This window comes from Drosophila erecta, unplaced genomic scaffold, assembly GCF_003286155.1.
Source record: "Drosophila erecta strain 14021-0224.00,06,07 unplaced genomic scaffold, DereRS2 tig00000021-arrow-pilon, whole genome shotgun sequence".
NCBI classification, from domain to species: Eukaryota; Metazoa; Arthropoda; class Insecta; order Diptera; family Drosophilidae; genus Drosophila; species Drosophila erecta.
Window position 1 is genome coordinate 1,113,631 of NW_020825198.1, and position 21,426 is coordinate 1,135,056.

Sequence of the window (21,426 nt, forward strand, 5' to 3'; positions counted from 1 at the left end):
AAATCGATCGAATTGCACTGCACCCACTCGGAAAAGGGGCTTCCCCTTGGCCATATTTCAATATTTCAATGTTTTTCGCCATTCGGCCCGTTCTTTTGGGAATGACGCGGCGGAAAGCGCGTGTCTGTCTGTCGGTGCCAAACAAGCAAACACAATTAAATGTTATGCAGATGCAATCTAAAATGTCATTATATCAAATTCATTAATCCCACCCCATCCTCTCCGCTTCTGCCTTCTTCGCTGCCAACAACAAATGCCCCACAGCACACGACTCACAGATGCAGATATATAGATATATAGACTCGCAGATACAGATACTTAGGCCGGGCCCAAAGGCAGCGCCCCTGCAACATTGCAACTGCAACTGCAACATCGTCATCTGTCCCTGCACTCGATTTTTTCTTACACACAGCGAAATGCAATGTACCCTTTAATGCATAACATAAAGTTTACTAGTCATTATCTATTATCTATGGTAGTAGATTAGACATTTTCTGAACTTAGTAGGCTATCTAAAAGACACGAACAGTGCATTGCATTGTTGGCCCAAATGGGTGACATTTATTTTCTGCGTGCACTTTTCTTCGTTTGCTAAGCTGTGCTCTCTGTGTGCCCCGTGTTCATATGGTTTTTTAATAATTATTATTTTTTGCATAGAGAACTGAAGAGTGGCGAAGGAATGGGGCGAGCTAGCGATTAAAATCACTGCATGCACCGCTCGTGAATATTTTAACGTCAGTCAATCAAATGGCTTAAAAATGCTTTGTCATAGCTCCAAACCCCTTGGATACTTCAGCTGGAGCAAAAGGGGCAGAGATTCAGATACAGATACGGATATATGGTTATATGGATGTACAGGGATGTGGATGTGTGTGGAACTGAGCTGAGCTGAGCTGAGCACACACACTTCACATTTCGCATGTGCATGTAAATCGTCTTTGATTCGATTTCGTTTGATTTGATTAATCGTGCGACGTCACTGCCGTCTGATAATAATGAGATAGCAGCGGCGACTTGGCACGCAATTAAGCCAAATTGCAGTCAGTCGTTGCAAGATGAAGAAATACATACGTATATATTTAAATGCAGTGCGTTTGTTAACTTTCCGGGCCAGGGTTCAATGCCCAACTTGAGTTTATATTTATATTAATATAAATGGTTGTGGCAAAACCACACACACCCACACTCACATTCACACACACGCGATGTGTGTGGGGAGCAGATATGAGCGTAATAATACAAAAAATTATTCCATTCATCGTCATAAACTTCAATTTTCGAAAATCATTTCCTTAGCAGCTGCGCATTAAAAAAAATACACACAGAACGCAGCAAAATAAAGAACGGCAACAATAAAAATGAATAAAATGAATTAAGGCTTCGCACAGTGGGCATGATTTGCACTACTCGCCTGCAAATCGAGATATCGCAAATCAAATAGCCACCTCCTCACCTTCCCAAAGTCATTTGTCTGTGGGCAAGCTGCTGATTGATGTCCGATGTCCAAGCAAAACGCGAGTTGGGCAAATACATATGTCGGAGCTGCTAGTCCAGGAATGGGGGCAAGCAAATGTTGTCACTGGTGGACACTAACTTTGGAGGTCGAGGAGAGTCGTCTGGTGTGGGGAAGTCGGCGAAGCAGCCCATCGACTATCATCACACTTTCTATATGTAAATTCATCCCTTCTTTTCCGTCCAACTATCTACAGAATCACTACTTTTGCATATGCAATATATACTTCTTTAATAAGCAAGGGGTATACGTTGGTCGGGACACGCGGCTATAGCGCTTAAATAGTTTTTGATTTTATATCCACTTTTCGTGCCGTTGAACCCACTGTCGCCAGCTTGCTCAGTTTTTGCCCTTTGCACATCGTTAAGGAATATTATAAATTACTACAGCAACAACAGCAACCGCAACATCGGCGGCAACAACAACAGCTGCCACAATTGCCAAGAACAACGGCAACCAAGTCGAGTTTCTTGAAATATTTATTTTGTATTACGTTCTTCGTTGTCGTTATATTTGTATACCCGTTATTCGTAGGGTAAAAGGGTATACTAGATTCGTTTAAAAGTATGTAACTGCCAAAGGGAAACGTTTCCGACAATATAAAGAATCTTGATCAGGATTAATAACCGAGTCGATCTGGCCATGTCCGTCTGTCCGTCCGTCTGTCTGTCCGTTTCTGGCGCAATTGCAGAAATTCAAAAGTGTCCCAAGGCTGAAGTTCTAAAGTCCATAACTCAACTTATCTTAATCGGATTTTGAAGCGGCATACCTCTAAATGTTTCTGGAGCAATTCTCTAAGAATCTGCATTCAAATTTGGAAATTTATTTTATATTGATTTTTTTGTCATTTTTCTGATGTTATAATATTGTAGAAATGCAAAAATGTCCAAAGACTGAAGTTCTAAAGTGCATAACTCAACTTATCTTAATCGGATTTTGAAGCGGCATACCTCTAAATGTTTCTGGAGCAATTCTCTAAGAATCTGCATTCAAATTTGGAAATTTATTTTATATTAACTTTTTTGTCATTTTTCTGATGTTATAATATTGTAGAAATTCAAAAGTGTCCCAAGGCTGAAGTTCTGAAGTCCATAACTCATCTTATCTTAATCGGATTTTTAAGTGGCATACCTCTAAATGTTTCTGGAGCAATTCTCTAAGAATCTGCATTCAAATTTGGAAATTTATTTTATATTGATTTTTTTGTCATTTTTCTGATGTTATAATATTGTAGAAATGCAAAAATGCCCCAAGGCTGAAGTTCTAAAGTGCATAACTCAACTTATCTTAATCGGATTTTGAAGCGGCATACCTCTAAATGTTTCTGGAGCAATTCTCTAAGAATCTGCATTCAAATTTGGAAATTTATTTTATATTGATTTTTTTGTCATTTTTCTGATGTTATAATATTGTAGAAATGCAAAAATGTCCAAAGACTGAAGTTCTAAAGTGCATAACTCAACTTATAATAATCGGATTTTAAAGTGGCATACCTCTAAATGTTTCTGGAGAAATTCTCTAAAAATCTGCATTCAAATTTGGAAATTTATTTTTTTTTAATATTTTTGTCATTTTTCTGATGTTATGATGTTGTACAAATTCAAAAGTGCCCCAAGGCTGAAGTTCTAAAGTCCATAACTCAACTTATCTTAATCGGATTTTGAAGCGGCATACCTCTAAATGTTTCTGGAGCAATTCTCTAAGAATCTGCATTCAAATTTGGAAATTTATTTTATATTAACTTTTTTGTCATTTTTCTGATGTTATAATATTGTAGAAATGCAAAAATGTCCAAAGACTGAAGTTCTGAAGTCCATAACTCAACTTATCCTAATCGGATTTTGAAGTGGCATACCTCTAAATGTTTCTGGAGAAATTTTCTAAAAATCTGCATTCAAATTTGGAAATTTATTTTTTTTTAATATTTTTGTCATTTTTCTGATGTTATGATGTTGTACAAATTCAAAAGTGTCCCAAGGCTGAAGTTCTGAAGTCCATAACTCAACTTATCTTAATCGGATTTTGAAGCGGCATACCTCTAAATGTTTCTGGAGCAATTCTCTAAAAAGCTGCATTCAAATTTGGAAATTTATTTTTTTTTAATATTTTTGCCATTTTTTTGATGTTATAATGTTGTACAAATTCAAAAGTGTCCCAAGGCTGAAGTTCTGAAGTCCATAACTCAACTTATCTTAATCGGATTTTGAAGCGGCATACCTCTAAATGTTTCTGGAGCAATTCTCTAAAAAGCTGCATTCAAATTTGGAAATTTATTTTTTTTTAATATTTTTGCCATTTTTTTGATGTTATGATGTTGTACAAATTCAAAAGTGTCCCAAGGCTGAAGTTCTGAAGTCCATAACTCAACTTATCTTAATCGGATTTTGAAGCGGCATACCTCTAAATGTTTCTGGAGCAATTCTCTAACAATCTGCATTCAAATTTGGAAATTTATTTTTTTTAAATATTTTTGCCATTTTTTTGGTGTTATGATGTTGTACAAATTCAGAATTGTCCAAAGACTGAAATTCTAAAGTCCATAACTCAACTTATAATAATCGGATTTTAAAGTGGCATACCTCTAAATGTTTCTGGAGAAATTCTCTAAAAATCTGCATTCAAATTTGGAAATTTATTTTTTTTTAATATTTTTGTCATTTTTCTGATGTTATGATGTTGTACAAATTCAAAAGTGCCCCAAGGCTGAAGTTCTAAAGTCCATAACTCAACTTATCTTAATCGGATTTTGAAGCGGCATACCTCTAAATGTTTCTGGAGCAATTCTCTAAGAATCTGCATTCAAATTTGGAAATTTATTTTATATTAACTTTTTTGTCATTTTTCTGATGTTATAATATTGTAGAAATGCAAAAATGTCCAAAGACTGAAGTTCTGAAGTCCATAACTCAACTTATCCTAATCGGATTTTGAAGTGGCATACCTCTAAATGTTTCTGGAGAAATTCTCTAAAAATCTGCATTCAAATTTGGAAATTTATTTTTTTTTAATATTTTTGTCATTTTTCTGATGTTATGATGTTGTACAAATTCAAAAGTGCCCCAAGGCTGAAGTTCTAAAGTCCATAACTCAACTTATCTTAATCGGATTTTGAAGCGGCATACCTCTAAATGTTTCTGGAGCAATTCTCTAAGAATCTGCATTCAAATTTGGAAATTTATTTTATATTAACTTTTTTGTCATTTTTCTGATGTTATAATATTGTAGAAATGCAAAAATGTCCAAAGACTGAAGTTCTGAAGTCCATAACTCAACTTATCCTAATCGGATTTTGAAGTGGCATACCTCTAAATGTTTCTGGAGAAATTTTCTAAAAATCTGCATTCAAATTTGGAAATTTATTTTTTTTTAATATTTTTGTCATTTTTCTGATGTTATGATGTTGTACAAATTCAAAAGTGTCCCAAGGCTGAAGTTCTGAAGTCCATAACTCAACTTATCTTAATCGGATTTTGAAGCGGCATACCTCTAAATGTTTCTGGAGCAATTCTCTAAAAAGCTGCATTCAAATTTGGAAATTTATTTTTTTTTAATATTTTTGCCATTTTTTTGATGTTATAATGTTGTACAAATTCAAAAGTGTCCCAAGGCTGAAGTTCTGAAGTCCATAACTCAACTTATCTTAATCGGATTTTGAAGCGGCATACCTCTAAATGTTTCTGGAGCAATTCTCTAAAAAGCTGCATTCAAATTTGGAAATTTATTTTTTTTTAATATTTTTGCCATTTTTTTGATGTTATGATGTTGTACAAATTCAAAAGTGTCCCAAGGCTGAAGTTCTGAAGTCCATAACTCAACTTATCTTAATCGGATTTTGAAGCGGCATACCTCTAAATGTTTCTGGAGCAATTCTCTAACAATCTGCATTCAAATTTGGAAATTTATTTTTTTTAAATATTTTTGCCATTTTTTTGGTGTTATGATGTTGTACAAATTCAGAATTGTCCAAAGACTGAAATTCTAAAGTCCATAACTCAACTTATAATAATCGGATTTTAAAGTGGCATACCTCTAAATGTTTCTGGAGAAATTCTCTAAAAATCTGCATTCAAATTTGGAAATTTATTTTTTTTTAATATTTTTGTCATTTTTCTGATGTTATGATGTTGTACAAATTCAAAAGTGCCCCAAGGCTGAAGTTCTAAAGTCCATAACTCAACTTATCTTAATCGGATTTTGAAGCGGCATACCTCTAAATGTTTCTGGAGCAATTCTCTAAGAATCTGCATTCAAATTTGGAAATTTATTTTATATTAACTTTTTTGTCATTTTTCTGATGTTATAATATTGTAGAAATGCAAAAATGTCCAAAGACTGAAGTTCTGAAGTCCATAACTCAACTTATCCTAATCGGATTTTGAAGTGGCATACCTCTAAATGTTTCTGGAGAAATTCTCTAAAAATCTGCATTCAAATTTGGAAATTTATTTTTTTTTAATATTTTTGTCATTTTTCTGATGTTATGATGTTGTACAAATTCAAAAGTGTCCCAAGGCTGAAGTTCTGAAGTCCATAACTCAACTTATCTTAATCGGATTTTGAAGCGGCATACCTCTAAATGTTTCTGGAGCAATTCTCTAAAAAGCTGCATTCAAATTTGGAAATTTATTTTTTTTTAATATTTTTGCCATTTTTTTGATGTTATAATGTTGTACAAATTCAAAAGTGTCCCAAGGCTGAAGTTTGAAGTCCATAACTCAACTTATCTTAATCGGATTTTGAAGCGGCATACCTCTAAATGTTTCTGGAGCAATTCTCTAAAAAGCTGCATTCAAATTTGGAAATTTATTTTTTTTTAATATTTTTGCCATTTTTTTGATGTTATGATGTTGTACAAATTCAAAAGTGTCCCAAGGCTGAAGTTCTGAAGTCCATAACTCAACTATCCTTAATCGGATTTTGAAGCGGCATACCTCAAAATGTTTCTGGAGCAATTCTCTAAAAAGCTGCATTCAAATTTGGAAATTTATTTTTTTTTAACATTTTTGTCATTTTTCTGATGTTATGATGTTTACAAATTCAAAAGTGTCCCAAGGCTGAAGTTCTGAAGTCCATAACTCAACTTATCTTAATCGAATTTTGAAGCGGCATACCTCTTAATGTTTCTGGAGCAATTCTCTAAAAATCTGCATTCAAATTTGGAAATTTATTTTTTTTTAATATTTTTGTCATTTTTCTGATGTTATAATATTGTAGAAATGCAAAAATGTCCAAAGACTGAAGTTCTGAAGTCCATAACTGAACTTATACTAATCGGATTTTGAAGTTGCATACCTCTAAATGTTTCTGGAGCAATTCTCTAAGAATCTGCATTCAAATTTGGAAATTTATTTTATATTAACTTTTTTGTCATTTTTCTGATGTTATAATATTGTAGAAATGCAAAAATGTCCAAAGACTGAAGTTCTGAAGTCCATAACTCAACTTATCTTAATCGGATTTTGAAGCGGCATACCTCTAAATGTTTCTGGAGCAATTCTCTAAAAAGCTGCATTCAAATTTGGAAATTTATTTTTTTTTAACATTTTTGTCATTTTTCTGATGTTATGATGTTGTACAAATTCAAAAGTGCCCCAAGGCTGAAGTTCTAAAGTCCATAACTCAACTTATCTTAATCGGATTTTGAAGCGGCATATCTCTAAATGTTTCTGGAGCAATTCTCTAAGAATCTGCATTCAAATTTGGAAATTTATTTTATATTAACTTTTTTGTCATTTTTCTGATGTTATAATATTGTAGAAATGCAAAAATGTCCAAAGACTGAAGTTCTGAAGTCCATAACTCAACTTATACTAATCGGATTTTGAAGTTGCATACCTCTAAATGTTTCTGGAGAAATTCTCTAAAAATCTATTCAAATTTGGAAATTTATTTTTTTTTAATATTTTTGTCATTTTTCTGATGTTATGATGTTGTACAAATTCAAAAGTGTCCCAAGGCTGAAGTTCTGAAGTCCATAACTCAACTTATCTTAATCGAATTTTGAAGCGGCATACCTCTTAATGTTTCTGGAGCAATTCTCTAAGAATCTGCATTCAAATTTGAAAATTTATTTTATATTAACTTTTTTGTCATTTTTCTGATGTTATAATATTGTAAAAATGCAAAAATGTCCAAAGACTGAAGTTCTAAAGTGCATAACTCAACTTATCTTAATCGGATTTTGAAGCGGCATACCTCTAAATGATTCTGGAGCAATTCTCTAAAAAACTGCATTTAAATTTGGAAATTTATTTTTTTGAAATATTTTTGCCATTTTTTTGGTGTTATGATGTTGTACAAATTCAGAATTGTCCAAAGACTGAAATTCTAAAGTCCATAACTCAACTTATAATAATCGGATTTTAAAGTGGCATACCTCTAAATGTTTCTGGAGAAATTCTCTAAAAATCTGCATTCAAATTTGGAAATTTATTTTTTTTTTAATATTTTTGCCATTTTTCTGATGTTATGATGTTGTACAAATTCAAAAGTGCCCCAAGGCTGAAGTTCTAAAGTCCATAACTCAACTTATCTTAATCGGATTTTGAAGCGGCATACCTCTAAATGTTTCTGGAGCAATTCTCTAAGAATCTGCATTCAAATTTGGAAATTTATTTTATATTAACTTTTTTGTCATTTTTCTGATGTTATAATATTGTAGAAATGCAAAAATGTCCAAAGACTGAAGTTCTGAAGTCCATAACTCAACTTATCCTAATCGGATTTTGAAGTGGCATACCTCTAAATGTTTCTGGAGAAATTCTCTAAAAATCTGCATTCAAATTTGGAAATTTATTTTTTTTAATATTTTTGTCATTTTTCTGATGTTATGATGTTGTACAAATTCAAAAGTGTCCCAAGGCTGAAGTTCTGAAGTCCATAACTCAACTTATCTTAATCGGATTTTGAAGCGGCATACCTCTAAATGTTTCTGGAGCAATTCTCTAAAAATCTGCATTCAAATTTGGAAATTTATTTTTTTTTAATATTTTTGTCATTTTTCTGATGTTATGATGTTGTACAAATTCAAAAGTGTCCCAAGGCTGAAGTTCTGAAGTCCATAACTCAACTTATCTTAATCGGATTTTGAAGCGGCATACCTCTAAATGTTTCTGGAGCAATTCTCTAAGAATCTGCATTCAAATTTGGAAATTTATTTTTTTTTAAATATTTTTGCCATTTTTTTCGTGTTATGATGTTGTACAAATTCAGAATTGTCCAAAGACTGAAATTCTAAAGTGCATAACTCAACTTATAATAATCGGATTTTGAAGTGGCATACCTCTAAATGTTTCTGGAGAAATTCTCTAAAAATCTGCATTCAAATTTGGAAATTTATTTTTTTTAATATTTTTGTCATTTTTCTGATGTTATGATGTTGTACAAATTCAAAAGTGCCCCAAGGCTGAAGTTCTAAAGTCCATAACTCAACTTATCTTAATCGGATTTTGAAGCGGCATACCTCTAAATGTTTCTGGAGCAATTCTCTAAGAATCTGCATTCAAAATTGGAAATTTATTTTATATTAACTTTTTTGTCATTTTTCTGATGTTATAATATTGTAGAAATGCAAAAATGTCCAAAGACTGAAGTTCTGAAGTCCATAACTCAACTTATCCTAATCGGATTTTGAAGTGGCATACCTCTAAATGTTTCTGGAGAAATTCTCTAAAAAGCTGCATTCAAATTTGGAAATTTATTTTTTTTTAATATTTTTGTCTTTTTTCTGATGCTATGATGTTGTACAAATTCAAAAGTGTCCCAAGGCTGAAGTTCTGAAGTCCATAACTCAACTTATCTTAATCGGATTTTGAAGCGGCATACCTCTAAATGTTTCTGGAGCAATTCTCTAAAAAGCTGCATTCAAATTTGGAAATTTATTTTTTTTTAATATTTTTGCCATTTTTTTGATGTTATGATGTTGTACAAATTCAAAAGTGTCCCAAGGCTGAAGTTCTAAAGTCCATAACTCAACTTATATTAATCGGATTTTAAAGTGGCATACCTCTAAATGTTTCTGGAGAAATTCTCTAAAAATCTGCATTCAAATTTGGAAATTTATTTTTTTTTAATATTTTTGTCATTTTTTTGATGTTATGATGTTGTACAAATTCAAAAGTGCCCCAAGGCTGAAGTTCTAAAGTCCATAACTCAACTTATCTTAATCGGATTTTGAAGTGACATACCTCTAAATGTTTCTGGAGCAATTCTTTAAAAATCTGCATTCAAATTTAGAAATTTATTTTATATTAACTTGTTTGCCATTATCTGATGTTATAATATTGCAGAAATGCAAAAATGTCCCAGTGGTGGAGTTCTAAAGACCATAACTCAACTTATCTTAATCGGATTTTGAAGTGGCATACCTCTAAATGTTTCTGGAGCAATTCTCTAAAAATCTGCATTCAAATTTGGAAATTTATTTTTTTTTAATATTTTTGCCATTTTTTTGTTGTTATGATGTTGTACAAATTCAAAAGTGCCCCAAAGACTGAAGTTCTGAAGTCCATAACTCAACTTATCTTAATCGGATTTTGAAGTGACATACCTCTAAATGTTTCTGGAGCAATTCTTTAAAAATCTGCATTCAAATTTAGAAGTTTATTTTATATTAACTTTTTTGCCATTTTCTGATGTTATAATATTGCAGAAATGCAAAAATGTCCCAGTGGTGGAGTTCTAAAGACCATAACTCAACTTATCTTAATCGGATTTTGAAGTGGCATACCTCTAAATGTTTCTGGAGCAATTCTCTAAAAATCTGCATTCAAATTTGGAAATTTATTTTTTTTTAATATTTTTGCTATTTTTTTGATGTTATGATACTGTACAAAAATAAAAAATGTCCAAAGACTGAACTTCCAGATCCTATAACTCAACTTATTTTAATCGGATTTTGAAGCGGCATACCTCTAAATGTTTCTGGAGCAATTCTCTAAAAATCTGCATTCAAATTTGGAATTTTTTTTTTAGTTTTGCTGATGTTATAATATTGTAGAAATTCAAAAATGTGAATTGTTAAATTTTTGTACGCTATTTCTACCGATATTCCAAAAAATTTTGTAATTTCTTGTTCGCACTAGATGAGTAACGGGTATCTGATAGTCGGCGAACTCGACTATATCATTCTATCTTGTTATTTTTCTTTCTTTTCGCTCACTCACTTTACTTAACTTTCGTTGGGTACAAGGGGGGGCGCGGTCTAAATTAAAGAATTTTTTTTGCCATCGTCTTGAGTTCGCTGCTGCTAACCACTTTTTATTTTATTCACATCTTTTTTGTTATTTTATTTATTATATGTATTTGGCGTGGCTGCAGCCCCGTCTTCGTTTAAAGTGCGGTTCCTTGTCCCTCTCCATATATATTCATTATTATGGCCGTGGCGGCGACGCTGCTACACATAACTTCAACTTTGTATCCGTATCTGGGTATCTTCATATCTTTGTATCTTTGTATCTTCGCCGTGGCAAGTGTGTGTGTGTGCGCGCCGTGTATTTAAGGAAAAAGAATGATGCGAAGACGATAAAATATAATTTCGGCTTTATATTTTATTTTAATGATGAAAAATGTTGAAACTTTATTACGAACTCATAAAAAATTTAAACGTAGGTACACACGCACACACAAAAGCGACGCGAGGGGTTATAACTTCTTCTCGGTTTCTTCGACGTCGTCTTCTCCTTCTTCTCTGCCCTCATAAATAACAAACCCAAATGCTCTGCGAACACTGTTAAATGTTATAAAAGTCCGAAGCGCATTTACTTTTATTGCACAATGCAGCCGTGGATTTCGAGTTTTGTGGCAGGGGCATAAAGTATCTCGACGATACAGCAGTAATTAAGGAAAGCGCACTAGGTGTGAAAATACATGTCATAAGATACAAATGTATCTAATTGAATGAAAGCGACGTGGCGAGCGATTTGCTCAAAACACGCAGCCGCAACTCACTTCCCCCAACCACCCCCCATGTCCACCCCAGCCCCCATCGCCCCCATTACCCCACCCCCCGCTGTTAGTAGAGCGTGCGAATGAATATGATTCGCATCTCGGTGTCCGCAATGTGTGAATGTGAATGTGAGTGCGAGTGTGAGTGTGAGCGAAGCGTGCGGCCAACGCATCAAAGTCAAAGTCGACGGCGGTGCAAGTTTTGATTTCCTCGATTTCGGTGGATTTCTATGGCTAACAGAGTCCATCTGCTAGCGTTGAATACCAAATGAAATATATATGATTACAAAGTAAGCAAGAATTTTCAGCTTATGTCGGTTAGACTTTTAATTATGAAAGAGAACTTTCCATCCCAATGACCTAATAAGTTATCTTTACTTTTGGGCCTCACGAAATACTGATCAACAGCAGTTTTCGAAATTAATGCAATCATTTTTATGAGCTCTTTATATTTAATATAACCATAAATTGCTTATCATGGTCGGCAGTAATCCATAATAATTTAACATTTAGCGCAGCCTAATTGACTTTTCTCCAAGTCATTTTTCTTTTCTATTGGGTCTTAGGGAGATCTTATCAGGAATTTGATTTCTATACGTTTTGCTATTTTATAGTATTACTAGTGCTTTCGGTGCTATCAATAAACCATGTTTTATGGCCATTGTCCAGTTCTAACATTTACTTTATAATAATGACATTTCTACAAGTCACTTTGATAGAAACTGCTTATCAATTTTATGGCATCTAAGGAGTTATTTCTTAGTGATGATTTAGGACTTAGGATTTGATATATCCTATTAGTCGAACTACTTTTGGGTTCTGTGCGGAAATATATATATTTCCCTAGCAAGTTATTCAGCCCCATCAGAATTTTACCCCTTGTGCATCAGGGAGTGTATTCTAGTGTCGAATTCTGCCTTTTTGGCCTTTCTCAGCCGCTCTGCCGCTGGGTGCGAGCTTTCGAGTTGCGGCAGGTTATGGCCCGCCACAAGCACACTTTGGCACACACAACGTACAACAGCAAACTCACGGCGCGTCACTCATTCAGCCGCAGATACAAAACAGCAGACACAATGGCCAAAAGCGTCGACAACAGCTGTTTGAGTTTGGGTTCGAGCATGATGACGCCGAGTATGCCGATGACGAGGGCGACCGCAAGTATCTGAGTATCTGCGTATCTGGGGGTTGAGTGCCGCTGTACCGGAGTATCCGAGTATACGAGTATCTTTCAGCCGCTTTAAGTGGGCTAATCGACAAAGCCAACACCTGAAACTCCCCCGCTCTTCACTCTCTCCAGTTTTCCCCTTCTCCAAGCAACCGAGCTCTTCAGCCAACTTCTTGGGTTATTCAATTGCTATACAGTACCCAGTGCGCTATCTTATCGATGTACTGCTGCAATGACGGGTCAAAATTTGAAATTCAATCGATTTCTGATGACAATCACGTGCGTGCTCTATAAATAAATAAAAAAAAAAAGAGAAAATAAACCAGCCAGCCGCGCAATTATTGTAAATAAATAAATGCAATTATAAAAATTGCCGCTGCAGCCGTTGACTCGGTCGTCTTTTAATAAATTACAAAACAAAAGCAAACAACAAAAAATATGTATATGTATCTGTATCTCTGTCCGCTCGACTGCATTTTTAATTAATTTATTTTCGTTCGATATAAATTGCGAGGGGGCGCGAGGGGCAGGCAGGCGGGAGGAGAGGGGTAAGAGGCGGTCTTGCACAAAGACAAAAGCCAAGACAAACTTGTATCTTCCAGATACACATGATATTTCGCCTCCTTCAACGGCAACTGCTGATGAAGCCGATCTGCCATTTATTTATTTATTTAATACTTTTTTGTGTTGGCTGTTGGCTGGCTGTGCGTTTGATTAATCGGCCGCTCATTGTAAATATTTGTCTTTAGTTTGTTGCCAGGGAACTCGAGTTTATCCTCCTGCCCCCAACCCCCTTCTCCTTTCCAGGCGGATATGCCTTTTAAGAACTCCTCGAGATTTGCCCTTTGTGTTCGCTGAAAGAGCTGGGTGCGGCCCGCTTCTTTTCCCACATACATATGTATATTTAAAATGCAAAAAGGAAAAATGGCAGCGGGATTACGACATTCACACCCGGGCGGGATCTAATCCGGGCTCATCAATAATTGATTGAGAGCCTGCATTTCCATTATGGCTTATAGGAAGTGGAGTCGTGCATGCCCCACATCAATTAGAGGCGATCTCCTGCTCTCGCTAATTCGATGGTCTGCTCCATCACTCATGCACTTACAACTCCTTGCGCCCTAACCATTTTCCCTTTGCTCTTTGCCATGCAGGTCCTTTTCGCTGACTCGCAGTGTAAGTACACTGGCATAAACTATGTGATTCATTTCAATTGCAGTTAGATCTATGAAGATTTGGTCGATGGAAAGATGCGCCCCTCTCTCTAATGCTCATATATGGTAATGTTTTTTTTAACACTCGTCTGATTGAAACGAGCTAAGTTTCTCGCTGTGTAACAGCTTCATTCCACTCGCTAATCCTAACCGCACCTTCTTCTCTGCCACACTCCATCAAGAATGTATCTCTGCGGAGGAGAGCAACTTTGTTATATTTTATACGGTAATTTATAATAAGTTTTTTCACGCACCTTTCCCAGTGCTATCACCTCTTGCTCCACCTCCACCTGCCACCTCCCCTCCATTTCCCCTCCGCCAGGCCCACGCACATCAAAGACCGAGAAACGCTGGAAAAGCGGGGAGCAGGAGTAAGACACTCAGCAGGCCACAACTCCAAGTTCCCCAGATGTATTTCAGTTTCAGCGCAGTCTGGGCCTGACTTACAACTAATGCAATATAATAAATTTATACAGGGTTACAAATAAATGTGGGCAGACCTCTGCGAGGCTCGCTGTGTGCGCGAGTGTGTGTGTGTGGTGTGTGTGAGTTGGGAAATAAATAAATAAATATTTTTAGAAGGATACACGAGATTGAAAAGGCGGCCCGCTCCTATTTCTCGTTTCCTGCCATCGGTGTGAGTTGTTTTGCTTTACGACGATGCCTCAGAGGGGGGCATTTGGGGTTATTTATCAGCATAAATTATTTATGCCGCATTACGGGCATAAAAATAAATAAAATAAATGAGGCCGGTCAACTAAATCCGATTAGAAAAGGCCCAAGAGGAGGCCCGCTACAAGATACTCAGATACTCAGATACTCAGTTACTCAGATACTTAGCTGCTCGGCTACACAGCCAGTCCATAGATACAAATTTATTTTTATAGATTAATCAACGAATTACTTGTGCAGCTGTTGCCGCAATCCCATTTCCCATTTCCATTTCCACATCGTATACGATTTATTTGGCTTAGCCATAAAAATGAAAATTTTCCGCCAAGTATTTGAAAATATAAACATTCAAATCGCTCTGTTATGGCCTTTTCGTATTTAATTAAATGTTTATGCCAGGCATTTAAACTAAATCGACCAGGGCCGAATATGAATCCGAATCCAAATTTGTATCTGTATGTCTGCTTTGCATCTTTATGTGTAAGATGCTGTAAAAACTACTTGGGGAGTACTTGAATGGCCGCAGTTGTGTATTCTCCATGTGGGGATCGTTTGGGGATCGTCTCGGTGCGCATATATAAAATATGACTGAATAATATAAAACAGAAGGCGATACATCAAAGCGGATTATACAATTTATTTTTGCTTTTATTTCTCGGCTGGGGTGGGCATTCGCTTCTTTTGTATTCTTTGGCTTTCGGGTTGTTTGGCTGCGCCGCACATATACCGCACATACATACATATATTTCTTCATTTTTATTTTATTTATTTACTTTCCCGAAGATGTTGTATACAAAAGAAAATACAAAATGCTCGGGATGCGATAGATGCGATAGATGCAACAGATGCAGCTGGGGATGTAGGTTGGAAATGGAAACAATGAGATCCTAACACGCCGGGCCACGTAATAAATTGTATTATTTATATTATTTTATATAATGCAACCCCCGAAGCTAGCCGCGGGAATCGGAATCCGAGGAACACAAAAGTATCTCCCAGATACTGCGCTGCACAGCGGAAGCTGTGAGGTCTGCTCCGCTCCGCTCGAAAGAGTGACGAGTGTAATGACTTTTGTCGATTGGGTTAAGTGGCTTGTTGGCTTCCTTCTCGAGATGCGAGATTCCTTTTTCGAGCTGTGCATCTTTTGCCATTTTTATGCACGCCACTCGCTCCTCTTTGCCGGTTCCTCACCTTTTCCCGGGTTTTGTTCAAGTAGCTCGAATGTGGCACGTTTAGCATTTCCCCTCCCCTCCCATCCCCACACCCCGTCCCTCGGTAATTTGTCTGCATCGTTTTTTCTGGCTGCCCGGCTGCAGTTTTTGCCTGCTGCAAAAGGTAGCGACACACGCTAATCATGAGTGTGAGATTCTCGCAGACTCTGTCCCTCTTTCTCCCTTTCTCCTTTTCCCTGCGGATTCCCTGGCCTTTCTCCCTGCGGTTTGGCCCTCATCTGCGGACTAATTGAGTGGGAAAGTGGCGAGGAAATCGAAAGGAAGGCTGCGGGATGTGGGATCGATTACAATCAGTAGCGGAATATGTCTCAATTGTTCGCCGCAGTTGGAAAATGTCCAAGCCTGCTTCTAACATTTCCTAAAATGTTGATTTCATTTCCAGAATAATATAACCAATCTCCATAGCTGATTGAAATCACTCTCTAGAAAGAACAGTACTTCCCCTTTGGCTGATTTCCATTCTTCTTATGGGGCCTAATAAAAACTTCCTCTGCGCCCACGATCTGCAAAAAGTTCAGTGAACTGATCGAGAAGCCGGAGAGGAAACCAATAATAATATACAACCTCTAATGATGCTCACTCGCACACACAATCTAAATGCGCTGGCAATAAAATATGAAAGCCGAAGAACAAAAAATGCGTAAAGGAGAAAAAATGATTTTTAACAAAGGCGAAGGCAGACAAATAAAAGTGCAATTAATCACCAGAAACCAAGGGGCCCAGCCATCCAGACATCCAGACATCCAGAACTGAGACCCCTGGACCAAGACGACTGACACTTATCGGCTTTATCTGCTTATGGAAGGGACAGGAGGAAAGGAGGCATAAGTCGAGGTGCATTCACACAAACATATAAATATAAATATAAATGGAAGGAATTATAAATATTAAAGAAGCTGGTGAATCGCGCGGGCCGAGGATGCAGCCCGTCAATATTTGATTCTTACACGTGGAGAAGTGCATATATGTACGTATGTACCTAAATGATGATGCTGATCTTGGATATTTTCAGGTGCGGTACGTGGTGGAGTTATATTTTCACGACCTAATGTTCGGTGGCTCAGCAGAAGTTATTACTCATTTTATATGCCGATGTAACACGGGTTTCTACATTTTTTTTGTGTGCATATGTGGCGTTGACTGGATGCGATAGCCGCGAAGCTACGAAAAATGCATCAATTTTTAATAATAAATGAAATGTGTGAATAAACGTTGGGAAATGGGGAGAACAATCGGAAAGGCAAACAGCGGGAAAGCATAAACACGGTCGGCAACACTAATACCCAGGCAAACAAACAAAGATGCAGATACAGATGCAGCGGCGGACTCGGATTCGGATTCAGATGCAGATGCATTTTCCAAAGAATTTCTAAGCACATAAAAAGCAAAGCAAACGGTCAGTTGGGAAAATATTTAAAAAAGCATAAAAACAAAATATTTATTGAAAAGAGACGCTAACGAGCTAACGCAGCGGCGATCGGAGGCAAACAGACAGAAAGACGGACAGATAGACAGACAGACAGACAGACGACTTCAAAAATTGAGCACATGAGCAGGCTAATGCACATGCACATGTGTGTATAGCTGGCTATTTGATTAATGCACTCGAAAGCGACAATAAACACGGAACATGGAGCACGGAACATGGAACTTGGCCAAGAACCGGCCAGAATAAGGAGTCGCCTTGGCATCTCCTCTGCGCCCGGACAAACAAACAGCGCATTCCGATTGATCCCGGACCGGGCAACTCATCGGCTGCATGGGCCTCTGAATGGAGCTCCATTGCCAGAGATCGGGGCTCTTGAGTGAACGTCGTCGACGTCTATTGGATAAATAAATACAAAATTTTATTAAAGTGCGAATTCTGCGGTGAGCACGGTGCTAATGCAGTCGCAGTCCAACTCGAACCGGTCGTTGGGCTAAGCTGGCAAAAAATGTGGGCTTATTTAGCAGTCGTAAATACTGAGGCACAATATTTTTCGAAAATTTATTGAAATATAATGTTCGAATCTTCGGAATAAGTAAATAGGAAGTAGAAAAGGAACAATCTTTAATATTGTATCTCAATGTATGTTAAAGTACATTGTAGTTAGTTCAAGACTCATTCTCATGAACAGAAAATTACATTGAAAATCCAAATATTGAACCCATCAATTTTCGAATGTGCAACCTATTGATTTTACCCCACTCTTTTTTCGGTGCAGAGCTATGTCGTCGCTGCCCTAATTGAAGCACACTCAGGGAACCACAACAAGTCACAAAATGCTCCATAGATCGAAATCAACCGCAGGCCACAGGAATTTCAATCACCTCTTGGTCACCGAGGCGTTCCGGTGGCTGCTCCCCGAGAACCCAAAGAATCGGGGGATCTGACCTGCGAATGAGAAGGGCTAAATATGTGGAGCAAATCTCCGCGTGAAGAAGGAGCGCCCGAGGAGAGCAAACAATGGTCGTGGAACATGGAACGTGGAGCACGTGAATGCTGTCAATCATTCCGGGCAATGGGCACTCTGGTGGCGGGGTGGGGGAGTTCCGAAGAGCGGGGGCCACCGGAGCTCCGCATTCCGCGCTGTGACGTCACGGGGCACGAGGCGAAGAGCCGCCGGCAGAATTCGCAGCCGAAGATTGAAGATCGCCGAAAGGCGCGCGAATCGTGAATCAAAACAAACCGAGGCAAAAGATCGGATAATGAATGGGAGAGAGATATAGACGGAAGCAGCGCTGCAACAGCGCAGCGGCGGCGCGGCAGCAGCAGAAGAGAGCTCTACCGCTCTCTCTCAGTCGCGCTCTTCGTAGAATTGAATTTGCAGAATTCAAGAGATAACTCTCTTAACTGGCACATGTATTAACTTGGAAAATTTGTTCACAACATTTTGTATGACTCATTTACCAATCGAAAACTTAAGTATTAAAAGTATCTTAAAGGAATGCAGTAAATAGATAGATGTCTCTTAGGGTCTTGGATTCACTCACCCTTTCTTCCTCTCGGATCATTTCGGCGATCCCAGGCTTGATCTCCAAGTCATCGGCGAGCGAGGATCCGCCGCCCGAACCCACTCCGCCTGCAGCTCCTCCTCCTCCCCCCACTCCACCGCCACCCACTCCACCACCGCCATGGTGGTGCGGCGGCGGAGGCGGAAGGCGTGGCTCAGTGGGCGGACCAGGTCCCAGGCCACTCAGTTCCATGGCAGCGGCCATGGCGGCAGCGGGTCCGAGGGGAAAACGGGAGTCTCCAGCGGGCGATGGCGGATGGTGGGCGGCTCCGGCGGTCTGGGAGGGATGTGGGGCGGGTGATGCGTGGTGGTGCGGATGCAGCGGCAGCGGCAAAGGAAGCTGTCCCTGCTGCTGTGCCTGCTGCTGCTGCTGGGGGCTCTGCGAGTGGGGTCTGGATCGGGAAAGCGGTCCTGGCGTGGAAGCCGGCGAAGGCATGTCCAGGGCGTGGAGGGCGGTCTCCAAGCGCCTCGTGGCTCCCACTGCGGAGGCACTGCTCAGTGGTGGCTTGGGTGGGGGTGTCATCAGCGAGCAGTCCCTCTGTCTCTCCCTTTCCTTTTGCTCCAGCTCCATCCTTTCGGCGGCTATCAGGCTGCTCAGCGGGCTGGGTGGTGCGGGTGGATTGAATATGGTGTCCGCCGAGGGCCAGCGGCGCTTTCTCACATTCCTGCCCTGCTGGCGCTCCAGTGGGGAAAGCCTCAGTTCGGCGGGATCCCAGTCCGAAGTGCGTAGCTTCTTCTCGGGCTGCATGAAGGCCAGAAGCTCCTCGGCCTCCCGCTCTCTCTCCTGTTCAGTCCTGGAAGTTGACGTACTCTCCTTGGGGGAGGAGGGCATTCTCTCCGACGAGGCGGCAGCCGCGGCTGCCGAGGCCGCCTCCATGTGGGTCACATCCGCCAGACCGCGCACTTTCAACATCTCAGCTATCCGGAGCAGAGGACCTATCTGGTCCTGACTCACATTGATCTCGCCGCGGTACATGAACTCCACAATGGCCTTGAGGTCGGACCAGCTCACGTCCCTCATGATCACAATGGGATGCTGGCAGGGCGTCTCGGCCAGAAGCGTTTGGAAGTAGGGCGAGCAGGCGGACAGGACCATCTTGTGGGCCTTCATGGAGCGACCATCGCAGGCCAAGGTCACGTCCACGAAGCACTCGTTCTGCAGCAGCTGGTCGAAGATGGTGGTCAGGTTGGTCTGATAGTTGTTCCAGCGCAGGCAGAATTGCTGGGAGGTGGAACTGGGCGAGGCCACCGAAGAACTCCTGCCCTGTGGCGAGCTCACGGGCGAAGATCCTGCCCCGCCGGCTCCAGCATGACCTTGACTCTCCTTGTCCTCCTCCTTGGCCCCGCCAGTGGGCGAGGTGCGATCCTCGCCTTTCGTACACTTCTCCTCCTGCTGAGTGGGCGAGCTCCTGTTACTTTTGGGCGAGCCTGCGCCCGATCCCGGCCCTTTGCGCTGCCTCTGAGCCACTGGTCCCTGCTCGGGCGCCAATCCGACATTCGTTTCCGCCTGCGTCGACGCCATTTTGTCTACAGCTGATCGTTGATCGTTGGATCGCTGATCGTTGATCACCGGCGATCGTAAGCGTTGCGCGATCGTTAATCGTTACGCGACTCGCTCCTCACATAGCGTTTAGGAAGGCATTCGAAAAATCCGCGACAATTACGACGCTCAACTGAGAGTGGGCATGTACATGTGAGTATCTGTGTGCGTGCTTGTCTATGTGTGCGTGTGTTTGGGCGTGTGTGTATGGGTGTTTTAACGTATTCGTTACGTTACGCGCACTACGTGGCCATTTGGCAATTAGCCCGCCTCGTTCTTTCAGTTCGATTCGGTTCTCGTCGTCGTGTCCAGTGTTCAGTGTGTGCCTTCAGTAGCGTCCGTTTGTGTTTCTGTTTCGGTTTCAGTGTTCTATGGCTGTATTGGCCAACAAACAGGGCCAAAAGTCTTCTCAGCACGAGCGTCTGAATTAGACTGAAATCGTTTTGCACATTTTGATACGGAAAAACTCAAAACAAACTTAACACACGACGACGACGATGGCCCACGACGAAGTGGATGTATGGATGTGTGGCTGTGGCTGTGACTGTGCCTGTAGCTGTGCCTGTGCCCGTGGAAAGCTGAGGGCCGTTGAGGGGCAACGTTGATGTTGCAGCAACGGCAACAGCAGAAGCGGCAGCACAGCAACAGCAACAGCAACATCAGCAGCAACTGCTACTGCTACTGCTTTGTAGTTGTTGCTCTCAGGCTGCGACTGAGTTCGCGACGAAGTTGCGAATAGTTCGCGAACTGCTCTGCCGGCGCTGCGAAAGGAAAATGCGACGGAGGCAGCGCGGCTTGGCTGAGAACCGACGGCAGAGACAACGACCGAAGCAGAGGCGAGCCCGTTGAAAATGGCTGAAAACGGCGAGCTGTAGGCGCCAAAAAACGCCGGCTAACGGCACCGCATTCCTTTGCTCCTGCGCTGCGTTTTGGCTCTCCTCGAGCTCAAAATCGGCATCGGCTTTTGCTCGTCCTTCGTCCTTCGTCCATCGTCCTTCGTCGGCCTGCTCGACGCACTCGAACTCGAACTCGTCCTCGTTCTCGGCCTCTCGCCGTTGCAACCCCCAAATTTTGGCGCTTTGCCGCTGCACTACTACCGTTGCGTAAAAAGGATGCGTCGTCGCTGCAAGTGGCAAGTGGCAAGTGTGCGTG

At 39.9% G+C, this 21,426-nt stretch overlaps 1 protein-coding gene across 4 annotated transcripts in view; it reads right to left on the reverse strand.

Annotated features, from left to right (window-relative positions):
- Positions 1–20,708, reverse strand: part of LOC6545059 (protein bric-a-brac 1) — a 69,443-nt gene extending 48,735 nt beyond the window's left edge. For all 4 annotated transcript variants that reach the window (XM_015158078.2, XM_026977655.1, XM_001971043.3 and 1 more), the window contains exon 1: positions 18,715–20,708. In XM_015158078.2, coding sequence (XP_015013564.1) covers positions 18,715–20,256 — 1,542 coding nt within the window. In that variant the 5' untranslated portion in view covers positions 20,257–20,708. The remainder of the gene's footprint in view (positions 1–18,714) is intronic.
- Positions 20,709–21,426: the final 718 nt, after the last annotated feature.